The 24,299-nt window shown below is 40.6% G+C and overlaps 2 protein-coding genes across 3 annotated transcripts in view; one reads left to right on the top strand and one right to left on the bottom strand.

The window, feature by feature from the left end:
• The window catches only part of ADAMTS3 (ADAM metallopeptidase with thrombospondin type 1 motif 3), a 253,410-nt gene that overhangs the window by 26,089 nt on the left and 203,022 nt on the right, over positions 1-24,299 (bottom strand). For both annotated transcript variants that reach the window (XM_032334543.1, XM_032334544.1), the window contains exons 6-15: positions 17,139-17,222; positions 15,181-15,337; positions 14,319-14,424; positions 13,776-13,919; positions 13,010-13,142; positions 10,830-10,943; positions 8,049-8,194; positions 6,688-6,863; positions 5,400-5,533; positions 3,239-3,362 (exon numbers count right to left, since the gene is read on the bottom strand). In XM_032334543.1, the coding sequence (XP_032190434.1) occupies positions 3,239-3,362; positions 5,400-5,533; positions 6,688-6,863; positions 8,049-8,194; positions 10,830-10,943; positions 13,010-13,142; positions 13,776-13,919; positions 14,319-14,424; positions 15,181-15,337; positions 17,139-17,222 (1,318 nt within the window). The remainder of the gene's footprint in view (positions 1-3,238; positions 3,363-5,399; positions 5,534-6,687; positions 6,864-8,048; positions 8,195-10,829; positions 10,944-13,009; positions 13,143-13,775; positions 13,920-14,318; positions 14,425-15,180; positions 15,338-17,138; positions 17,223-24,299) is intronic.
• On the top strand, positions 8,896-9,503 carry LOC116585181 (60S ribosomal protein L17-like). Its single transcript, XM_032334545.1, has one exon. The coding sequence runs from the start codon at positions 8,920-8,922 to the stop codon at positions 9,469-9,471; it is 552 nt and encodes a 183-aa protein (XP_032190436.1). The 5' UTR covers positions 8,896-8,919; the 3' UTR covers positions 9,472-9,503.

Genomic DNA, 24,299 nt, shown 5'->3' on the forward strand with positions numbered 1-24,299 from the left:
ATAGCATGTCTGTTCTGAGTGTGCAACGGTTAGACGTAGCGTGTTTCGTTGCCGACCACGCACAGTAAAACAGCTTGAAGCCATTATGGATGCCCGTCTTTCTGCAGTTTCCTACAACTTACCCAGTACAGTTTTAGCTTCCCTTGTTTCAGCAAGAGAAACATTACGAGCTCCTTTGGGTAAAGTGAAGGCGCCTCTTGTCTTCCCTTAAATAGAATGTTTTTAATTAGTGAAAGTTTCATGTTTACCAAAGTCTTGCCATTTCATTGACTATACTATAAGCTATGGAGAGTCTATTCGGTAAGAGAGCAAATAATCCTGTAATTTTATGCGTTGAAGATCAAAAGGCATTTTCAATAGTTAGCTACTATAGTTAATAGTTACTAGTCAATGAAACGAAGACTAAGAATGAATGAGAAATGAGAAAGGTGATTGGAAGTTGAATACTTGCAGATTTCACTTTCCAGCAACTTGAATTCTGTATGGCCCCTCTTGCTTAAATGTTTCCCTGTTGGAAAACGTTAATGAGTCTATTGAGTGACTATGATGACAACACCAGTGCAAAGAAATGGGTGTTAGGTTGATTATCTTGAATAGTCTGAATCTTTAGGACTGAGGAAATCTTTCTTCTGTTCTGAACTTGATTCACAGGTTTAGTCTAGTTTTTGAGGTACCTCAAAAATGCGTCATGACCTCATACCACAGAATGGATGATTAATGGATGATGGTAAACGGCAAAAACCTTTTTCTTTACATTAATTTACTCTGGAAATAGAGTACTATGAATGATTTTATGGAACCAGAATACTATGAATGATTTTATACCAAAAAGAAGACTAGAGCTGCCATAGAGAAAGCACTCTTAATTGCTTCACGCTAAAATGAAGAAAATTACACGGTATTCCACCAAAACAATAACATGTCATTTTAAGTCTGTGTACGTTCTTAAAATAATATAATCAGCCAGAAATGGCAATGTTTGGTTTTTTTTTTTCAACCATTTAACTATTAAATGATTGCACGGGAATATCAAAACCATTGGTAACAAAAAATGCTTCAGAGTGACCTAGCTCTGCCTCACTCGGTATATCAAAGAGCAGAACTGGTCTGTGTGCGGTTAGCTTGCGCAGGGGTAGCGGAGGTCTATTGAGAGTATAGTGAATTGGGAGAATTATTCCATTTGGGTGAAGACTAGCTTTTTTATACTTTCTCTTCTTCTAAAAACAGAAAATCCCTGCCATGATCATGTGCTCAAAGTAACCAATTTCTTATCTTTATTTTTGTTTTGTCTTATTTTATCATTCTTTTTTTTTATTCATTAAAATAAGACTTTAATGTTGGGTAGCTCAGTTAACACATACAACTGGAATAATAAAGCTGTGTACTTAAATTTATTTTACATTTATAATTAGACATATAATAAACTTTTCATTATATAAGATAATTTTTTTTACAATTAATAAAAACTTGATAAAGTTTTATAGTTTCAGTTTTTTCATAACACTAACGGACAGGGAGGATTTTAAAACAGTCAGAAGATCAATTTATTTCTTCATTAAACTCCTTACAGTTAAAAACATTACATCACAAGTTACTTTTACACACTGAAGTGGAATCTTGCCAAAATATGGGTTTTTTAAATCCCTAGGGATTACAGTATTGATCATGGAAGCATTCTAAAATAATGGCTGGAAATGGGGGTACTTTATTACAAAATAGTATCAATAGTATCAATTAATCTTGTGATTGGGTCATGTAGCATGAATGAGTCTCAATTTCCTAATCATTCTACCAGAGACTAAGCCAACTATGTGGGGATGATGGAACAGAAGTTTCTCGAGAAAAGTCCCACACCAAATTATCTTTAAATGATGAATTCCCAGAGACAATTTCCCCATAAACTGAGTAATATTTGTCACAAACTAAATTGAGTCATAACTGTTAAAAACGAAAAAAGATTGTCCCATAATAAATGTTTGTATCCAAATCTTTGATGAAAATTTCGGTAAATAATTATAAAATTACTCATAAGTTCACATGTTATTTGTATTTTTTTCCTCCTTATCTGCTGAAACTTCACTGTATGCCTAAGTCCAAGTCATTGACTCTGAAATAAACAGTAACATTCACACACACACAAGCAATCATATCTCAGGGTTGTATTTGGTTATGTACCTAATTTTGTGTAATATAAAACTGCCAAAATTATGTGAAATACGGAATCTAGATTTATAGATTGATAATTAGGATACACTTGTTCACCTTTAAAATAGAAGAAATACAGCTAATGCAATATTTTAAAAGTTGTGTTTAAAATTTTGTGATTTTTTTTAAAGTTCTGATCAACAATTTATGTGAACAGAAATTTCGAAATAACCCTCAATTCTAATAATTATGCCTAATGTGTTTTATTAAAAGCACAGAATAAGGGTGCTCAGGTGGCTCCATCGGTTTAGTGTCCAACCCTTGATTTCTGCTCAGGTCATGATCTCAGGGGTGGGCAGATCAAGCCCCACATTGGGCTCCACATTGCATGCGGAGTCTGGCTGGGATTCTCTCTCCTTGTCCCTCTGTCCCTCCCCCTTGCACACACTCTCTCTCTCAAAAATAAAGAAAGAAAGAAAGAAAAGAAAACAAAGGAACAAATAAACAAAATAAATAAATAATAACAACACGAAACAAAACAAAACACATATTTTAACTAACTACTATAATTTATATTGATTTTATTTGACCTTTATCTAAATTAAGTAGACAATTTTTCATCGTGGATGCCACAGATTATGAATTTAGTCCAAGTGTTTTTATTTTTATTCTTTTGATTTTTAGTTCCTTAAAAGGTCATTTGGGGGTGTCTGGGTGGTTCAGTCGGTTAAGCGTCTGCCTTCAGCTCAGGTCATGATGCTGGGGACCCGCGTCGGGCTCCCGAAACAGTAGGGAGTATGCTTCGTTCTCCCTCAAGACCAGGGAGTCTGCTCCTCCCTCTCACTCTGACTCTCCCCCTGCTGATGCTCGTTCTGTTTCTCTTGTCCTTGCTCTCCCTCTCACTCCCAAATATATAAATAAAATCTTAAAAAAAAAAAAAAGAAAACAAAAGAAAAGGTAATCTGAATAAAAATAAATCAGCAGCTAATTTTTTGTCATGTTTCTAGGGAAAATGCTACATTCCTAAAAGATGTTTCAAAAAGTACAAATCGTAGAGAAGGAGATACCAAATTCATGAGAGACCTCATCTTACCAAACTTCTTGGGAGTTCTGGTGAATGTTCCCTTAATGGTTCGACAATGAGAATTATCTCCTCCACAGACGCCGCACTTATCCTCAACCTTAGTAGAACCGATTTCTTTATCACAGCCCACTTTCTGGAAAGAGATGTTAAACGTGACTCACTTTAATATGCCGAGTGAAGGTCAGCATCCTAGACAAGGACAAACCATTTGTTTTATCGTGAGCCTACAATAACGCAGTCTGACCAAACCTTGACTCTAGCTCTGATTTTTTTTTTTTAAAGATTTTATTTATTTATTTGACAGACAGAGACCACAAGTAGGCAGAGAGGCAGGCAGAGAGAGAGAGAGGAGGAAGCAGGCTCCCTGCAGAGCAGAGAGCCTGATGCGGGGCTCGATCCCAGGACCCCTGGGATCAAGACCTGAGCTGAAGGCAGAGGATTTAACCCACTGAGCCACCCAGGCGCCCTCTAGCTAGCTCTGATTTTTAATGCCTCAATCTTTTTGAAGAACTACTATGAAGTCAAATGACTTGTACTCTAGGTTAAAATCTACTGTCAGATAAAACCCCCAGTCTAATGAAATATTTACCCCCACACACAGTCATGACCCATCAAACATCTATTAAGTACAGATATTATTGTTGATGCTGAGAAGACAAAAAGTAAGATGGTATTTTTCCCTCGTTGTTCTCTTATTTGGAAAGATGACTAATAAAATGATGAGATGGGCATTAGCATAAGCTTTACAAGCTGTCTAGGGATGCAAAACGAAACTTTACAAAAAATGAAATAAGACGAAATCAGAGAGGGAGACAAACCATAAGAGACTCTTAATCACAGGAAACAAACTGAGGGTTGCTGGAGGGAAGAGGGTTGAAGGATGAGGTGACTGGGTGATGGGCACTGAGGAGGGCACATGAGGGCACTAGGTATTGTATAAGACTGATGAATCACTAAACTATCTCTGAAACTAAGATCCAACCGACCAACCAATCAACAAAAAGACTTGACCAAGGGTTGGTGGTTTTCACAGGGCCCTGTCGAAAGGCATTTCAGAAGGCAGAGGGATAAAAACAGAGCCATGGAAATTGTACGCTCACGGAAAGTGGGTTCAGAGAGCAATACTGACGCCATGTTTAAGCCAATGGAAAGTTAGTGCTGTATGAGAAGGGAAGAACAGTGAAAGATTTGCAAAGCACGGGCCACGAAAGGCCCTGAATATCAGGCAGAGTTTATGTTTTCACATGCACTTAACAGGGAACCACTGAAGGTTTTCTGAACTGGGAACAGGCCCCTTCACGGAAGTCAGTGCGGGGTCGGGGAATGTGATAAGCCACCGCACTCAGAAGTTTGGAATGAAAATGCGGAGAGACAACGACGACCACATGTTGAATGTACCAGATACTGTGGGAGGGTAAGAGATGGACAAAGTCAGATTCTACTTTCTGGGGAAATTCATTTCAAACGTGAGGTCTCTGCATCCTTGAGATTCATTCCTACAACACTTCGGTTGTGCGGAAATGAAATGAAATGAAGAAGAAACAGACAGAACTAACGTGTTCGGCTAATAAGGCTGATTTCATATCGGTTCAACTTGGGAACAAGAAAGTCAACCGCAGTTTTTTAAAAAAGAGTCTCAATGGGGCAAAACCCACTTTTTGCATCTTTGCCTCTTTTGTTCTGAGTGGGAATCCAGTGTTTAAAATTAGAATCAATTGGAAAGTAAGAGAGAATGAGAGGGCACGAGAGAGAGAATGTCTATTATTTTTTTAAATAAAAGATACAATACGTATAGCATTGCGTTTTCGAAAAAAGCTCTGTAGTGTAAAAGTAGATGACCACTAGTAAAATACTCAAAGCAAAAAAGGCCCTGTCCATCCTGAGCCATTGAATCCCCATCCGGAGGGATCGGAGTAACTTAGAAAGGCATGTGGCTGGAAGAGGAGGGAAAATGATATATTGACATCTCGATTCTGCCAACGGCCAAACATTGTTATGAAAAGTGAAATTTCTCCCACATTTAGTTTAGGGCTCCTCAGCTCGTCCTAGATTCTACAGATTTTACAGATAAGACAGGGTTACCATCTTTCGAAAACATGCAGATGAGCGACAGTCAAAGCAGAACTGCACGAGAGCACTGGAAGCTTCCGGGGAAGGCGGGCGGACTCACCACACACTCTCCCCGCACACATATGCTGTACGGATCTTTGTAAGAACAGTGTGTCCCGTCATGCACCAGCTGTTTCATGTACACCACATCTCCCGTCTCTCTGGATTGGCAGTAAAGGTGGCATCTTTTCTTGGCTGCAAAAGACGGAGCATTCAATCGACTTCGTACAGAAAGTGGCATATTTGCACACTACAGTGATTTTATTTGTAAAATACGGAGTTTCTGCATGGTTTCCCCAAAACAAAACACTGTATGAATAAATTAAAGAAAGAATAGCAGAAAAGGATACATATTTGGCACACGGCTGATCCAAACTGTGAAACTTCTGAGAGCGAAAAATGGCTGAATTTAAGAACTGCATAGGAATGACCGGGACTGTCCCAGGCACACCAGGTTTGACGTCAACCCTGGATTTGACCACAGTTCTTCAATAAATTTTAATTAGAACCAATTTCATTTCGGTGACACTTAGAGAATTAAAAGGGTTTCTCCTTTGTTAGAACCAATGACCGAGTATGGTTTATGCCTCATGTAGGATCTCATTAGTTAAATGTAATAAAATTTACGTGACTTGCTTCCCTGAAACCAATAAAAAATAATGCATTTCTTCTCGATCGATTACAACTTGGAATCCTTAGGTGGATGCATCTTTTCTTTAAAACAGCTTTTAAACTGAACTCAGCAGTGTATTGTGTCATATGGTAATCATGTAGCCATCTTTTTTCAGCCACACAATTATGAAGCATGGTGAGGTGTCCCCATCTGAACACACTTAAGCAAAAATTCAGAGGGATAAAGTGAAACACTAAAAGGGAGTCCCCAAGTGTCTTTTTAATAACTAGGATACGGTACAAAAGTAAAAGGTTATGATGTGCCTTTAGTTCTCATGTCATGATCTTCTTGTTTCTGACTCGACTGTAAAAGAAGAGTGTTTTTTCTCTAGTTCTTCGAAAAGGAAAGATCACAAAATTCAAGAGGGTTTCCTAGTAGAAAGATGCCAGTCAAACAAGGAAATGCAACATGTCTCCCATGGGCTGTTTTCCACGGGTCTTTTCTGCAGTGACGGTGGGAATGCTGTTGGCCGGGAACTGGCCCACAGTCCTCACCTCTCTAGGGGAAGCGCTATAGGAGCCTCGCTCTTGGAAAACCAGCAGGACTTACCCCTATAAACACCGAGTTTTCTAATTTACCGAGTAAGGCCCCAGAGTCCAAGGGATCGGTGTTGACAAGGCTTAAAAACGCAGAGACCCCATCCACACAGCAGGAAAGACAGCGAGCGTCTACTCACAGTCCGGATGCTCGTATGGTAACCAGTGGTGTTTGGTATTCTGGTATTCGAAGTGCGAGTTACGCTGCTGGCACTGCTGTGCTCTGAAGTCCTCAAAGTGTTTTGGGCATTCTTCTGTATTACAAAGCTGGTACTCAAAATTAACACCAGGACAATCCTGACCACCATTGATGGGCCTAAAAGAAAAGACAACATTGAAAAAGGCCCCTTGGCTCTGGGCCAGCAGTTGAAGCTTGCAGACACAGCGCTCCAAGGCAGAAAGCCAGAGCGGCTGAGCTGTGGGCACTAAGGGAATGAACTCACACTTCCTAATTTCCATCCCTTTCCAAAAGCACCATCCTCTCCCTGTGTGCGTGTCTGGGATAGGGTGGGGAGATGGGGACCAAAAACTCAGCTTAAATCAGCATTTCCAACAGTATATTTTGAATGCACAGTGAAAGTATATAAAGAAATTTTTAAAAACTTATATATACGGACCGAGGAAAATTATATCTCCTCCCATGCATAATACATGGCCATGGAACCCAAAGAAATTTGATCACAGCTCTACGTCTTAGCTTTCTCCTACACAGAATGCGAAAAATAATCCCACCTTCCTTAGGGAACAATGGAGAGGATTGCCCAAGGGAACACATGGACCATACTTGCTACAGAGCAGGGCTCATAGTGAACCTGAGCCACTCTTACTATAATTTTCTTTGTTTTTGTTACTTCCACTACTACTACCGGCATCTCTTCCCGTGAAAACAGCTATGGGACATTTGATATACTTGATGAGAAACTTTCCCGGAGCCATCCTGCTGCCAGAGACTGAAGAAAGCACTTTTCTTACTTGGTAAACCCTAGACCAGAAAGAAGGCCCTAAGGTTTGCTGAGCACACGAGAGGGACTTGTTGTATTTAGTCTGAGTGGGGGACTATGGAGCTGTTCCCCCAGTGCCTCGGGCTTCTTTCGCCATCCTTCTGTGGTCCTGCTCGGCTGTGTTGCTCTCCTAACCCTGGAGGGGGTGAGCCCCTGGCTGGAGCTGCTCCCAGGTTGACCAGCTGACGGACACACCGGGCTTCTGCAGTGGCCCTCCAGCCTCGGGGCCCAGCACAGGGACTGAGCTTCCCCGCCTAGCTCCTGAGGACTTCTACACGGCAATGCTTCCCAGATCTCGAATTTTCACTGGAGCCTCGTCTTCGCCAGTGACGACGCTTTACGGGATTGATGAATAGAGATTTACCCAAAATAGACACTTAAACCCCTGGTTTTCATGTTTGGTATTTGACATGTACTTCATGAAGCAGAATATTAATAACATACTACCGGAGCATTTTCCCGTCTCTCCAAAAATAACTGAATTACAGGAGTTTACTCACGCAGGATTATTACACTGGCGCGTTCTGAAACGGACCCCGATTCCGCACGTCCGGGAACAAGAGCCAAATTTGGTCCAAGATCCCCAGTTGCCATCTTGTTTTTGTTGATTAGCATTTTTCCACATGCAGTGGCCCTTATAGCACCACTTAGGAAGATGACAAAAGGCAAGTATGAGAATCAGGCATAAGCTAATGCTCAAATTATTATACAACTACACCAGTTAAAGGCCTTTCTTTCTTCTCTCCCCGCAGGTAAAAATGCATTTAAAATTAGCCTAGCACAATTAAAACAATAAGATACCCTAACTAGGACAATTTAGACTTGCACTTTTAAGTATAAAATGAAAAACCAATTCACTCATGCAGACAAGTTCTTAAATGACTAATCAAACAAAACCAGTAAGAATGATCTGCGGACCTAACTTGCATAGTAGGCATGGCTCTACCCTTTATCCCTCATTAGCTAGAGCATCAGGGTCTTTTCAAGTGTAACATCGTCCTCCGGAATGATTTAACTTATCTAAAACACGCACAGTGTTCAAAACATTTAGATATATTTCAAAATTTTCATTCACAGTGATGCTGAGAGATAGGGCACTTGTTATCTTTACGTTTTAGATGAAGAATATCAGGGCCCAGAAATGATCGTGCAGAGGATGAGACCAACGGACCAGCAAGTTAGTGGGAACTCTGGAGCGCTGCTACTACAGGGACACCTGGCTTACGGTACCCAGCATACGGCGGGTGCTCAACAACTAGCAGTTCCGCTCAACATTCCGACTTGCTTTTTTGGCCCTACCTACAATAAAAATGTTTCTTAAAACTCAAATTTGGTGCTTTTCCTCTCAGCGGCCTGGGGTGACCTCTGAAAATGGTTTGCTATTCGCTTGACCCGGAAAACCCTATGAAATCATGCAAGCCAAGAGGTTCAAATGTCCGTGTTCACTTTAAGAACACACGTGAAACTGCCCAGGCCATCAAGGGTATGCATATCCGAAAAGCCACCAAGTATCTGAAAGACGTCACTTCACAGAAGCAGTGTGTGCCATTCCGTCGCTACAATGGTGGAGTTGGTAGGTGTGCTCAGGCCAAACAGTGGGGCTGGACACAAGGTCGGTGGCCCAAGAAGAGTGCTGAATTTTTACTGCACATGCTTAAAAACGCAGAGAGTAATGCTGAACTTAAGGGTTTAGATGTCGATTCTCTGGTCATTGAGCACATTCAGGTGAACAAAGCCCCCAAGATGCGGCGTAGGACTTACAGGGCTCATGGTCGCATTAACCCATACATGAGCTCTCCCTGCCACATTGAGATGATCCTTACTGAAAAAGAGCAGATTGTTCCTAAACCAGAAGAGGAGGTTGCACAGAAAAAGATATCCCAGAAGAAACTGAAGAAACAAAAACTTATGGCCCGGGAGTAAATTTGCACAGAATAAATGCAAATAAAAATTAAAAAAAAAAAAACAAAAAAACCCCTCAAATTTGGTAAATTCAAATATGACACAAATATATTTAGAGAAGTTGGATGTTCAGAGTTGATTTACAGGATACAGATTTCATAAAGCAAAAAATGAATCAATTCATTGTCGCTCTTGTTTTTTTTTTTTCAGTCAGAAGTTTGTAACACTGAATTTTTCCAAAGCAACACACTTTCTGTAATCTGTTTAGCATAATACCTAAGAAAGTTTAAACACCAATAATGGCAGATTTATTTATCGTTATTATTATTATTATTAGCATCATCAGAGCAAATACAGTTCACACACAAATAGAGCTTTAAATGGCTTTAAAAGAATTTAAAGCTATGTAAATCTTCCTTGCCAGCTTTTGGTCCTTTCTACAATATCTTATTTCCAAACTAGTCAAGGCTCTTCAACTTGAGTTCTTAACATGCCTTTGTTTTGGGTTTGGTGATCTTTCCCCTTATGAGTAGTGTAGCCTGGCCCCTGGCCAGTTTCTGAGCATTCAATCTTGACTACACAATTCGAGATTTAAAACCTCTGGGCATCTTTCCCCAAGGAGCAAGGCCAAATCTTCTGTATAAATTCACATGATACTTTATTTCTGGACAACTTCCACAAGGAGTGGGATGCCAGCAAGTAAATCAAATCCCATCAGCAGGGGCCCAGATACTCCCCCGAGCTGTTGCTTCCTATTCTATCAGGAGTAGCCTAACCGTGGTCTCAAAGACGTCCTAATCCCCCAAGTCTGTAAACACCCATATCTGGAAAACGCTCTTTGCTGATGGGATTTGGTTAAGGATGTTGAGCTGGAGAGGTTATCCTGGATTACGCAGGCAGGCCCTCACTGCCAGCATAGCACATGTGTTCTTAGAAGAGAGGGGCAGAGGGAAATCTGCACACAGAAGAGTAGGAAATCATGTGGCCACGGAAGCAGAGACAGGAATGATGCAGTCACAAGTCAAGGAATGCGGGCAGCCCCCTGACGCTGGAAGACGCAGGAACAGATCCTCCCCTCGAGCCTCTGGAGAGAGAATGGCCCAGTCCCCACATCGAATTTGGCTCAGGGAAACTGATTTTGGACTTCTGGCTCCTGGAACTATGAGAAAATATCCTTTCTGTTGTTTTCAGCCACCAAGATTGTGGTAATTTGCCATGGAAGCCCTAGGAAACAATGCTGGTGTGTTACTGTAATGAAATCCCAGACACCGTGGTTGGTACAAGAATGATGACAGCCAGGGTCCTAATTTTCCAGGCTTCTAAAGACGCTTATGAGGAAACCTATCTCAAATCTTCACTGTATAAATAGATATACTCACTTTTCCCGCAGCACATTCGGTCCCATCAAGTGGGGGTCCCTTTTTTGTCTTACAGAAGTAGGGATTATCAGGATGGCTACACCACAGTTGTTTACATGGGTCAAATGTTCGGAACTGGAAGAGAGAGAATCAGGATCTCAATGAAAGAGAGATGGCATGTCCTACCCACCTGTGTCCGACGGCACCTTGTGGACACTTTCTTCATGTCATGTCCCTTGGGTATTTTAATTTTAAATTAGTAGTAACAGCTGTGGCATGATAAGAAAAAAAAAATCCTGCCCAAGTATTAATTCCAAGGAAAGGATACTTGTATTCCTCTTTTCTAAATTATCAATGATAAATAATAATTTGCGATTCTCCGGTTGTCTTCAACATTTCTGTATACCATTTCTGTTTCGTGGTTTTCAAATAGACGGTATGAGAATTTTAAAGAATCTGTAAATATCATGACCATTTTAAATGTGAAAACTTATTAAGATAGTTTTGAAGCTCTCAAGTTATTAAAACAGCTTCTCTTGTAAATAATTGTATTGTAAATAATACTAAGCTGACTAGTCTGATTATAAATAACTAGTTATGAACTAGTTAGACTGTAAATAATACTGAGCTGACTAGAAGCAGAAAATATTTATAAGGCTTGCTATGTGAGATGAGGTGTTCTAGGTATAACAAAACCAATGCATTCATGTAGTTTAGAACATATTTTCCATATATTTAATACTCAAAACAATCCATGACTGAGAATCTGAGTTATAAGTAAGGCATTAGTTATGCTTATAAGTGAGATAATATCAGCCAGACTAGAATTGCAGCACTCTTCCACATGAGAATTCTTTTTGTTTTCCTAAAACACCACATTATAATATCCAAATGGATGTGTAAGCCACATATTTGTGTATGTTCTTCACTTGTTTGATGTCTTTGTAACTAAAAATATCTTACCATTCTCTAGATTTGAAAAAAAATCAAACGCTAGTTTATTCACGTGTTGATTTTTCACTGTACTTATTACCCATATACAGCCTCATGGACAGAACTTTTATTATTATTATTTTTTAATTGTACTCATTTTGGACCTGGGTTTTTTGTTTTTTCTTTTGTTGTTGTTGTTCTAATTCCTATTATTTAATCTAGAAATTGTACTTTTCCGTGACATTGGGGCAAAGCTTTAGAATTCTCAGGTCTTAAAGCACTGATGCAGGCAATAAAGGACTGACAGCTTGTACCTTACACACCGACCGAATGGCTGGAGATAGCACCACACGGAAGATTCCAAACAGCACGTCAACTTCTTCTCAGTACCTTGAGATAGTTACTTTCTCTGCTCTTACACATAAGGCTTGCTCCAACACATGAAAACCCCTCCTTTCTTCCTTTTCTTCTTCTGAACTACTAAAGCTTGATATAGAAGTTTGGTGTGATACAGCTCTAACGTGCACAGCCACGTGGGGGATGGGCTAACCCAGACCCCATTCACCATATGCCTGCATTGGGCTCAGCGCTGTAATTACAGCATCAGGTTGAACCCTGATACCAAATCTATGAGATAAATGCTATCATTATCCACATTTTTATACCCAAGGAAACTAAGAGAGATTGAATAAAGTGCTTAAAGTCATATACTTAGTAAGTATGAGACCCACGTTCTGATCGCCCACCGAGCCTCAGGAGAAAACCCATATCCCTGACCTTCCGGCCATACCATAGGATTCTCACGTGAGAATATACCACAACGACCCTTCCCTATGGTCACAGATACATGAAATCCAGCTAACAAACTAGTGAAAAACAATCAACTGAAGGCTTAGAAGTCATCTCTGAAGGTCACAAAAACTAAGAGAGCGACAGAGCGTAAAGCTTCGAGCCTGACCATCTCAGTCTCGATGTCAAGCTCCCCTATTTACCAGATGCGTGATTTGAGCAAGTTGGGCTTAATCTCTGTAAGTCTTGGTTTTTTCGTCTATAAAATTAAAATATACCAATTCCCATCTAGTCGGCCCCAAGGATTAAACAGGGTAATATATTTGAAGCTCTTAGCCTCAGCGCACAGTGACACATCAAACACAAAATCATGGGTAGATAGTCTTCTGCTTGACCCGTGAGCCTACAAAGCTCACCAAGCAGGAGTGAAGCAAACAGATTCCAAGATGCAAAATCTCAACTGACTGTGAGTGACGTACCGCAGTGCACATTTTATAACCAACCCCAAAGTCAAAACGACACTGTTCATCCATAGAGTAGTTGATTCCAGGAAGTTCTGGGAGTTTGGGCCAGTCATGTTCAAAAGGGTCATCGAGGAGACAGTCATAGGAACTGTAAAAAGGAAAGTATTTCATGTCATTAAATTTTTTTTTTTTTTTAATCCCATCCTAATGAAAAACTGTTCTTAGGTTACACACTCTGGAGTTTCATCCAGTCATACAGCAAGATCACAGAGTCCTACCTTTTAAGGTTTCTAGTTCACTTCCATTCAGAAAAGACCCATCATCCTTATTCCTCCCAAAAAAGAAGCCAAACATGACTCAGGAATACAGTAGAATTGTGACAGCCTTATTCATGGCCCCCACGGGACCCCCACGTGGTAGATGGCACAGATCCCAGCCCCCACCCTACAGGGCATATGTGGCACTCTCTGCGGGCGTCACATGACCGTCCTCTCTCTCCTAGTCCCTAACTCAAGTTTGACCACCATAGATTCCATAAGGAATTTACTAAAAGGAGACCAGAGTTAAAAATCCTCTTAAATTCTAGGCTTATGGCTTAAAATACTGTGATTACATTATGGGATTATGGTGCCAAAAAGCTCTGAGTCATAAGAAAATGTTTATCATGAGTGACAATTCTCATTCACTGGGAGTTTGGTTAAGGTCAAATCCTAAATGTCAGTTTCATGTCTGTGTTAGGCTATGACATAAACACTCTGGGGACACACAGAAGGGGACCTACTGGATGTATCTCTTCAGCTCTTGGCCGCTGCACCGGGACCAGTGGTAGCGATGAAACGCGGCCTGCACCAAGGGAGCCATGACGCTCCCCATCGCGGTCTCATCGCCGCACCTGTTGCCTTGTCCGTCGTGCTCCATTCCCAGCCTGCAACGGAAGTGAGACCTCACGGGTGAGAACCAGAGGGGCCATGGGTGGTGCTTGATTTCACTCTTGGAAACCCGTTCAGGGGACTGTGCGTTTTGCAAATTAATGTGGCTTTGGCGGAGGAGTCCCAGAGACTGTGAAATAGAGAACAAATGGACAGAAATGTCTTCCTTGTCCCGTCGCTGTGAAAAGCGCGGGTGGGGGGGGGTGGTCTCCGCCAGCCAGAGTCACTTATTTAGTTTCAGCACATGACCTCTTCCCTGTTTTCAGCTCCTCACACTTGGCAAGGAATGAGAGTTGCATGCTGGCATGTACTCTGCCCAAAGTGTGAACAATACTGAGAGAAGCGGGAAAGAAAAGACCTTTTTTTTCGCTTTATAGCTGTCAACAGTGACTTACACATGGCCAGTCTCATGGGCTACTACAAAAGCAGATGAAAAACCATCCTCATGATTCAGGGTACAACTTCTCACTGGATGACACATGCCTGTGACCGGAGCATATCCTGTAGAGAATAACAATTACTTTTATTTTCATTTTATGAGAAAGCCCATTAAGAGCTACTACTGGACCTTTGCCTAGGGGGGGATAAAAAAAAGCTTTTCAGGAAACAGAGGCAGTATTATTTCGCTGCTAGCATTGTGCCACATTCTCTTGGGAAAGCCACACACAGGTAATGCTCTCTAAAAAGATTCATTGGGTCTGCGTTTTCTCTGTCCCTAAGAGAAGGAACTGCCTGGGGTTACCATTCTGTGCTGCCCACCAACAAAGCCCCGTCTTTCTGTTTTTAGTGAATGGTCCTTCCTATGATGGTACTGATAAAAAGAGCCAGAAATTCCATCAGTGTTGAAAAGAAACTCATCAGTCTACTTTTTTCCAAAGTCTACGTCAGAATTTATTAGATAAATGTAAGCTGACTTTGGAAGAAAGCTCTTTGGCAGCAATCATTTCTCATGGCATCTCCATTCCCTTCCCAAGCGGTTAGTGGAAATCACGTCACATTTGACAGGATCCCCTCCACACCCCAAATGCACAGTCATTATTTTAAAGGCAAGTATAATTTATTATACCATTTAAGTGGCATTTAACATCGTGAATTCCACAGAAGTCACTGGAAGCAATAGAAAGACAGTGTGTGCCTGGCTGATGCATGGTGCAAAAGGATAGAAGGGAGCTGAACATTTGAACAGACTCCTGGATTTAGGATTATTTTTGGAAAGTCATGCCCTTAAGTTTTTCTTCTGCACGTTAATAGAAATACCTTGCATTCCAGCAGGTCCGAAGTCTTGCCTGGTTAAGAAAATTGCATGATCATGGTGTTCGGGGTGGTTCGGATCAGACTTTTGTTGTTGGCAAGCCCAGCGACACACATTCTCCAAGCTTCTGGATGGGTTTCCCCTTTCTATGAGGCTGATGGACTAAGAGGAAACGGTGTGTTGAAGAAGTGCAATATTTCAATGAGGTTCGATAATCTCATTTAGGGCTTACGCATATGCCTATTCTTGTTTGGGGATTCTAAACGCCCAGGAAGGAAATCTGAACAGTGACCAGTGGTACCTGTGTGACAGGTGACTGCACGTTTATGGGGACACATGACGCTGACCTTTGCTATCGTTGGGCAACTCAATGTTAATCATTGGGGTAAGAACTCTAGTAGTCCATTTCCTAATCCAGCTCAGATTTCTTAGTTTTATAGACATTAAGAACGGGGGGAAAAAAAAAAAAGAGGAAAAGATTCTGCTGTGATACTTTTATCCAGAGTTCTTAAAGGTCTTTGGTTAAAATTTTTATTTTTATTTGCCCAGAATTGAGCAACATAGGTGAAGTATTTAAGTTCTTCAATGAGCTGGCAAAGCTGGTCAAATCTTCATTTCAGGAAATGGCCCAATTACATAAACCTTACACTGAAAAAAGCAACTAACCTTTCTTAACCTCAGAGCAATGAAGAGAGATGTACTCTTATCTGGTATTTACAAGAGGCAGACTGACATTGCCTGGAATGTTGCTACTACCACATTAGGATCAGGAGTTAAAAGTTTAGAGGGAAAGGGGCCCATCCTTCAAAAACTCAGTATCCATACTTTCCAGAGTAGCTCTGATTGAATAAGAAATTGAATTTGGAGCTCCATATTAGTACCTTGTTGGCTGACAGGCTGAGAGTTTTGTTACATTTCAGCAAATGTCATTATCGGTGTTTACATTCTGAATAAAATGAGCCTGGTTTATTATATGCTGATCACATACTTCTCCAAACAAATCATCTAACAACCCACTGAAGGCTGTTAACATCTCCAGCTGGAGTCAACTTGTGTTTAGTGTTCGTGACACAAAGTAGGTCAGGCTTGGGGAATAAAGTAAAGATCAAGGACACACTCTCATCAGAAAATGATAAGTGGGTGTTACATACATAATGAACTGCAAACACACGGATTTTTTTTCCTGTTTGCTAAAGGCATAATTTCCTTAGTATTTCATAATCAGGAGGATTAATTATGGGAGGGGGACATGTAATTTTAAATATCAAGAAAATTGCCAAGTTAGGCACTTTCTCAAAGGAAGAAACCAAGGTCATCCATTTAATTATTTCCAAGGACAAGGACCCATCTACTGCTATTTTAAAGCCAGCTGAAGTTCGTTACATTACATGAAATTCCTACCTGTGCATTTTGACCTAACTTTTTGTTTTCAGAAGGAATAGAGCTCTTCTAAGGGAGTATCCACTCTGTACTTGGCTTTTCTTAAGTGGAATGATAGACATGGAAAATACTGTTTTTCACAAACCATGAGAGGGCAAGGATCTTTGCTGCTTTTCTTCACCGATATATTCAAAGCACTAGAAAGCATCTGACACATAGTCGGCATGCAGCAGAGATGTTTTAAAAAAATAAATGGTTCGAGAATTTGATGATAATGGTAGACTGAGGAAATTCTCTTTCTTCACAATTATATGCATTTGTTTTCATTCATACGGTCACGCCTAGAGCCAGGACCACTACCTGTGACTCCATTAGACAGATAAGCAAACGGTGTCAGCACAAAAATCATTATCCGCTCAGACCGGGAGATGAATGCTTGCTGTGGCAGTTTCTCCTCCTCACTTGTAACCAGCTAGGTCTACGTGAGACACCAGGGCGACGTGTTCGCTACAGCTACAGAAATGCAGTCTTCCGTTTGTTAGCTCGGTCGTGTTCATAGTCCACGTATTTAAAAGCATTTTACCTTTGCGTACCCCAGCATTATCATGCGCACCAGGACCACATTTATATGCACTCCGAGGGACTCATCGTGGTAAATTTCATTCACCTGGAAACAAAGCAGATCGTTGCTAATAGAAGGGTGACAAACGATTTCATGAGATGGACAACATTTTAGGGCTCAGTCATGTGATGACAAGTGCTAGAGTCAAGTCCCTTTTTTTTAAAATTTGGTTTAAGCTGAACTCTCTGACCATTAGCTCTGAAACAAGTCTCAGGTATGTGAATCACTGATGCTGTAAACCCCACCGTACCTTGAACAATGGAGAAGATACCTCCAAAGGGCTTCATTAACCTACTGTTGTGTTAGAAAGAGTCCAGTGTGCTGTAGCTCACATATAGTAGTCATCGAAAGCAACCACGAGTGGGTGACTCAGATAAGAGTCTGCTAGCTGAGCAGAGCCACGGTCACGTAGAGGAAAACAGAAAGAGGCATTTGTCTCGTGCCCAGGTCATCACAAGCTGCCCAAAGTCCAGCTGGGAGAGCCCGTGGAAATGGACTTGGCGTGTAGCAGCTGTCGTGGCTTATCTGCAGGCCAGTGAGTGGGTAGTCCCCTCCCCTCGCCCCTGGTGCTCTAGCAATAGGGCAGCTCAGTCGATGAGTAGTTAGAAGTCCTTTCACATCTGAATTACTAAGGGGACCGTACGAGTGCACATTAAATAACTATCATGCTTGGGTATAGTTCAGAAAAGCTAAGTTCAGTCACTCCTTATTATTTAATTTTTTGAAGTCGGGTTGAAATTTCAAAAAGTCATTTGGTATACATTAAAATCATAGATATTAGAATTGAAGCAACCTCAGAGGTCACAGTCCCCACAGATTTATACAGATGAGTGCACCGTCAGTGCTGGGCAGATAGGAATCTGAAGTGGCCCGTCGTGGTATCTTCTGATTAAGCTGGTGCGAAATCAGTGCATGTGAAGGTTGCTTATTAAGGTGGCAAATGCTGGGCAGGAATGGGAAAGATGGCGTTATCTGACTAGATCACAAAACTTCTTAGCTATTCTCAGGAACAGGGACTGAACATTTGTCACAATAACTAAAATACAGATGGAAAACTAACTGCGGTTTGACTCGAGGTCCAGAAGACTGTAGGCACAGCAAACGGAAACCCTACAGAGAAAAGAGAACCATAATCTCATAAAGAGAGACTTTAAAAAGAAACCTAACTTAAGAATGATAGCATGTCCTAAAAAGCTCCCACAAAACTCATGAGTCATAAAATTACGAAGTCCCACACTGACCGAGAAATGAGAGCAAGAAATCCCAACGGAACTATCTCAAGAATCTCATGGAACCGCAGAGAACACCTTAAAAAATCATGGCCTAAAATCTAGACTAAAGGCATCCTTACTAAATTTGTACGGAATACAAGAGAGGACTGCAAACACGGAGGTTAAAGAAAAAAGGGGGCAGACATGAGTCGAAACTAAAGAAGACAAAGTATGGTTTGACAAGAGAAAATGTAGAATCCTCTTAAGTGGAAAAATGCATTTACACACACACACATAGAGTTTACAAACGCGCGTACACATAGAGGATGGCAAGACCCAATCTCATACTTGTTTGAGAGAAGCCAAGTTAAAAAAACAAAACAAAAAACAAAACAAAACACCTCTGTAATGTGCAGACAGGCAGCCCAGAAGGAAGCCATCGCTTTGGGAGGCCAGGGTATCCCTGAAGTATTGAGTACATTTTATCTACAATGTCTTATGAAAGAGAAGTTGACAAATACGTGTATACCCAGAGAAGAGCAAAAAGCAAGAAACCTCGAAAATGTGTCACATAAAGAAGGGGAGACACAGTGGCCTAGAGCCTGACACCAATTTTCTCAGTTGACCTCTTAGTTCAAACCCTCATTGTCGTATGGTCTCCATCATTCTTCGCCTCAGTCGGAGGGACACAGGAATACTACCAGACTGGGCTGGTGCGAGAATTAGAAGATTGAACTCATGCAAACCGCGTGCCCCAAAAATCTGTGAGTGAGAAGAGGAGCGGGACATTACGGAATAGTAGAATAGAGCAAACAGAAAAGAAAAACCGAAAAAGAAGACTTACTAGCTGCCATATGGAAAAGACTTACTAGCTTCAATTTATTCCATATATCTATAGGAAATAAACAAAAACCATGGGTTCCAACTGAGAAGGGTAAATTCTGGGTCAATATAAGAAAAGACTGAAAGCTGGACAAAAAAGCTGTGATTTCTTACGACCTTTTCGGTCACGGTCACATTCTCTTATCTTACTCCACACCTGCCCAATTGAAGACTGAATCTCCTTCCTCTTCTGGATTAATTATCTGATAAGAAATTCCCAACATTATAATTCCAATGCAAGCAAAAAGTCTGAAGCCAGGCATGTTACTAACACATTCATCCAGAGACTCAGGGACATTCCAAGAGACTTCTTGTAAGTCAGCTGTTCTGAATTAGCAACGCCCGCGTACTCAGCTTTATGTAAGCGAAATGTAAATGTGTTCGATGCTAAAAAAAGAAAAAAAGACTGAAAGTAATGCTAGTAAATACACAAAATAGGGGAATGATATCATTTTAAACTAAAGTAGTTAGGTTAAAAAAAAAGTTTCTAGAGCAGAGATGACAGAAGGAGGGAACACAGATCAGCAGTGACCCCTATATTGAAAAGGCAGGAGACACTTCTATCAGAAAATCTGAGACTCGCACATGGAGGAAAGGTGGCAACATTGGCCAACAGCTTATGATAGCAGAGTTAGTATAATCTATAATCACCCTAAATCAGTAAATTCATCTGTACTCGGGAAATTTTAAAATCACTACAATATCAAGGAAGTCTAAAGGACAAAATTTATGTTCCCCATGGTAATATTACATTATAAAATGATGGAGTAGAAGGCTACTTTTTTAAAAGTCAAAGATACCATTTACCAGATGAAAAGTACTGTTTAATCAAAGTCACTATGATGCCAGGCTAATTAGATAGCAGGATATGCCAACAGAAACCAAATCAAAAATCAAGCAGGGAACCTCCTGGGTCAGCACACATTTGTGAAACTGTCATAGGACATGCATAAGTTATTATGGGTAGAAATCACTAAAAATAAGGCAATAGTATGTACACAGAGCAGATAGTATTCCTTCAATATGGCAAACCAAAGCACATTAGGTGTCAATGCAAAGCGTTGGATATCACTTACTATTTTGCTTTTCAAAGTTTAAAAAATACATTATTCACTTTAAAATGTACTTAGGAATTTAGCTGTTTTTCATTTCGCTAGCCTTATTAATAATAGGATACAATGTTTTTCTACTCAGAGGCCTGCAGGATATGGTAAGTTCAAGAAATAATCAGCAGCATAGGATAAGATATTCAAAGACCTGGATTCTGACCCAGACATGCCAGAAAGACTGGAGTGACCTTGGGCTGATCACTTAACCTCCCCGGGCCCTCTGTTTTCTCATTGGCCAATTATGGTTGGACTTGCTTTGTCTGCTTCAGAGGGCTGTTGTCCAGATCTAGCAAAATGCCCCACAACTGCCCTCAGAAAAACACAAAGAACTTAAGCAACCTTCCATCTATCCCTGGAAAAGATTTGAAAGCCTTCCGGATGTATTTTCATAATCTACATGAATAGAACAAGAAATATAACTGCCTCCTTCTTAGTTTTCACCTAAAAGGGACTTGAAGACTCTCACACTTGAAATCTCAATTGAATAAAAGATGTAATTTAAATGATATCTATTAAAAAAAACTATGGGGAAAATCATTTTGATGCTTAAATTTTTCAAAAATACTGCCTCAGTGTGCAAAACTTTCTCCAGCAGATGGCAGTATGCACATTTTTGAGGAGGGTAAAGGCGGCTTAATACACCTGGAGGTATTTACTCACCACCAGTTGTTATGTCTGCCTTTCCCTATATTTACACATAAATAAAATAACTTCCTTAAAATTAAGTAAGAGTTTTAAAATATTCTAGTCTAAGGAAAACACTGAGTCATTTGACTCTTGAAAGCTAAGAAAAATACTGAAGACATCTTTATTTAGATTGTTTTTCAATGTCATCTACTAAAACCTATGAGAGACACAGAGAAACTCCCAGAATCTGACTACAAATTAATCACAAATTTTAACAATCAATAAATTATGTACAGAATGAACTAAAAACACATCATACTGAATGAACCACTTGAATCTGTCAAGATGAACTAAAATAGTATTTGTTAAGAAAGCATTTTTACAACTCTTTGTGACAAGGAAGGTGATTTTTTTCCCTAAATAAAAATGACAACAACAACCAAAACCAACAACTAACATTATACAGAGCTTTCCAGATTCCAGACACTGCACTAAATACTTTATATTCATTCAAGTAATCCTTGCAACTACTTTAGAGATACCATCTCTGTTTTACATCAATGAAGTTGAGGCCCAGAGAAGTCAAGTAACTTGCCCAAGGTCACACAGTTAATAGACGCAGCAAAGGAGGAAAACCTAGGCAGTGTGGCTCCAGAGCCAGTCGTGTTCACCATCTTGCTACACTTCCACAGACCCACAGACCACAGCACTGTCACTCTGCACAAAACAGCTGGTTTTCGAATAACTGACAGTGGTTCGCTATCCCTGAATTTAAGAAATTGGTGTGTGAGTATATTGAGAAAGAGGACTTAGCAACCTCACTTCCTTTCATAATCTTCCTCATGTAAATTTTAAGGAAATGAGGAACTGGGTTCTAAATTTACTATAAATAAGGATTTCTTGACGATCAATATGATGGTATTCTAAAAAATATTGGGAAAAAGAAAGAGACGCTAGAACAGATCACTGGAAAAACTGAATAAGAAATGAAAAGATAGGGCTGAAATGTACAACCAGTGTTTTGTGTGTGTAAGGATAAATATCCTAAAAAGTCACATATTTGACACAACATAATGCAAACCTATATAAAACCAAATATCCTTTTACCGCGTGAGCCAATCTATTAGAAGGTATGTAGATCATCTGTGAGGTGTTCAGGGTTGAGCCCTGAGCTTTTATTAAATTACCTGAACGAAGGGGTAAACAGAACATGAATTCAATTTTCAGATGACCTTAAATTAGAAGGGGTTGCCAATAATGTGAGAGGGGGAAAAGGTAAAATCAAGTCAAGTATTCCTTTCCTTGAAAGGAAAATTCCTTCCAGGTTTGTTCCCGGACAGGACAATTTCTCCCGGGACATTTCCCTGGCAGGACAGTCTGACCTGCTTTGTCTGACTAGCTGATGAACAGCTTTGTCTGGCTGCAACAAAGCAACACTCATTTTTCTTTTCGATGGGTGGATTAGGTCTTGAGAGACAGGAGGCTGAGTGCGTAAGAGCATGTGCTCTGCAGCCAGGCTACCTGGGATCGATCTTGGCTATGTGACCTTGAGCGTGTTATTTGCCTCTATGCTTCAGTCTTCTCATCTGTGAAATGGGCTAATTATAGCACTGTCCTTACAGGATTGTTGAGAGGAATAAATGAACTCGTATACGTGACTCTATGCTTATATGCTTAATAGTGCTGGCCCTTGCAAGTGTAAAATTGTTAGCCATCATGAATACCATTATTCATATAGATGAAAATAAATGATACCCAAGTACGATTTTTTTTTTAAGTTTTTATTTATTTACTTGACAGAGACAGACAGATCACAAGTAGGCAGAGAGGCAGGCAGAGAGAGAGAGGAGGAAGCAGGCTCCCTGCTGAGCAGAGAGCCCACTACGGGGCTCGATCCCAGGACCCTGAGATCATGACCTGAGCCAAAGGCAGAGGCATTAACCTACTGAGCCACCCAGGTGCCCCCCAAGTACGATTTTTAAAGAGAGAAAGAGACTTGGTTTATGGAAGGCAAACATGTCTAGGTAATTTGGGCTGGACATAAAAGCATTCTGAAATGAACAAGAAGAAACAGTGCTCTCTCCATGACTCATCTCTTACAGAGCTAAAAGCTCCAAATATACCCCTACTTGGATTCTCAGCCAATATTCTGTATTCCTTTTACTCCCAGTAGGTAGCTGACTCTCTTCTCTTCTCTCACCTCCAATCACAGACTAAAAATAGCTACCTTTATTAATAGTTTTATCAAATATTTACTGAACAGTTACCACGTGCCCAATTGTCCTTGGGGCAAGAAACAGAACCGTGATTGAGTTTGAGTCTCTGTTCTTACCATCACTATGTTCTAAAAGGTAAAATCTGTTACATGCACAGACAAAAATCAATCAATAAATAAAAAAAAGAAAAAGACATGCAGACAAGGTCATACCAGATAGGAATACATGCTCTGTAGAAAATAAAGCTGAGTGATGAGACAGGGGACCAGAGGGAGAGAAGAAGCTACTTAAGACTTAGTAGTCAGAGCAGGGAGACCTAGAGTCAGGGGGTATGTCCTCAGGAGGGTATGTCTGGAGAGCACGTGCCAGAAGCCCAACCCCCATTATGGCAACAGTTCAATGCCCTGAAAAGGAGTCATCTTTATCACTACTTTAGAAAGAGACGGAGACCCACAGAAGTCATAGGATTTTTTTCCCTCCCCCAAATTAGCACAACTAAAATTCAGATAAGTCTACGTGAGGCTGATTCCTGATCTTTTTTCTCAACTACCTTGCTTGCCTTTTTTTCTGTCCCAGGTAAGTGCTAAGTCTTCGGCTGCTTTGGCCCCAAAGGATCTGCTCCAAAAAATGAACACTTCATTGCCTGTATTCAATCTCTCCTTTTCGTGGAGTTCCTTTTCCTCTTTAACTAACATTCTCAGTTCTCCCTCTTCGTGAATAAAAAAACCCCATCTACAGTGCTCAGCAGTACGTAATACTCTTCAGCACCCTGTTCTCCAGTGACACTATGGTGCTTCTTTAGTGATATTTGCTCCCTTTTCTCTGCCTAGCTCACATGCCTGTGTGCCTCCAGGTTTGGTTTTCAACCCTTGTCTCTTCTCTGTGCTCTCCCTGCAATGTTTCATTCGCTGCTGTTTCTTCAATCAATACCTGTAAGCTGATGAGCGCCAAATGCTGATGTCGGGGACCCTGATTCATCTCTCTGACGCTCCAGAGCTATCCGTTCAACTCCAACAGCAACAGAGCTACCTACTGGGAACATATCTATATCTCTCAAAGGATAATCGTCTTCTCTCA

The sequence above is a fragment of the Mustela erminea genome, chromosome 2 (genome assembly GCF_009829155.1).
Source record: "Mustela erminea isolate mMusErm1 chromosome 2, mMusErm1.Pri, whole genome shotgun sequence".
Taxonomy (NCBI): Eukaryota; Metazoa; Chordata; class Mammalia; order Carnivora; family Mustelidae; genus Mustela; species Mustela erminea.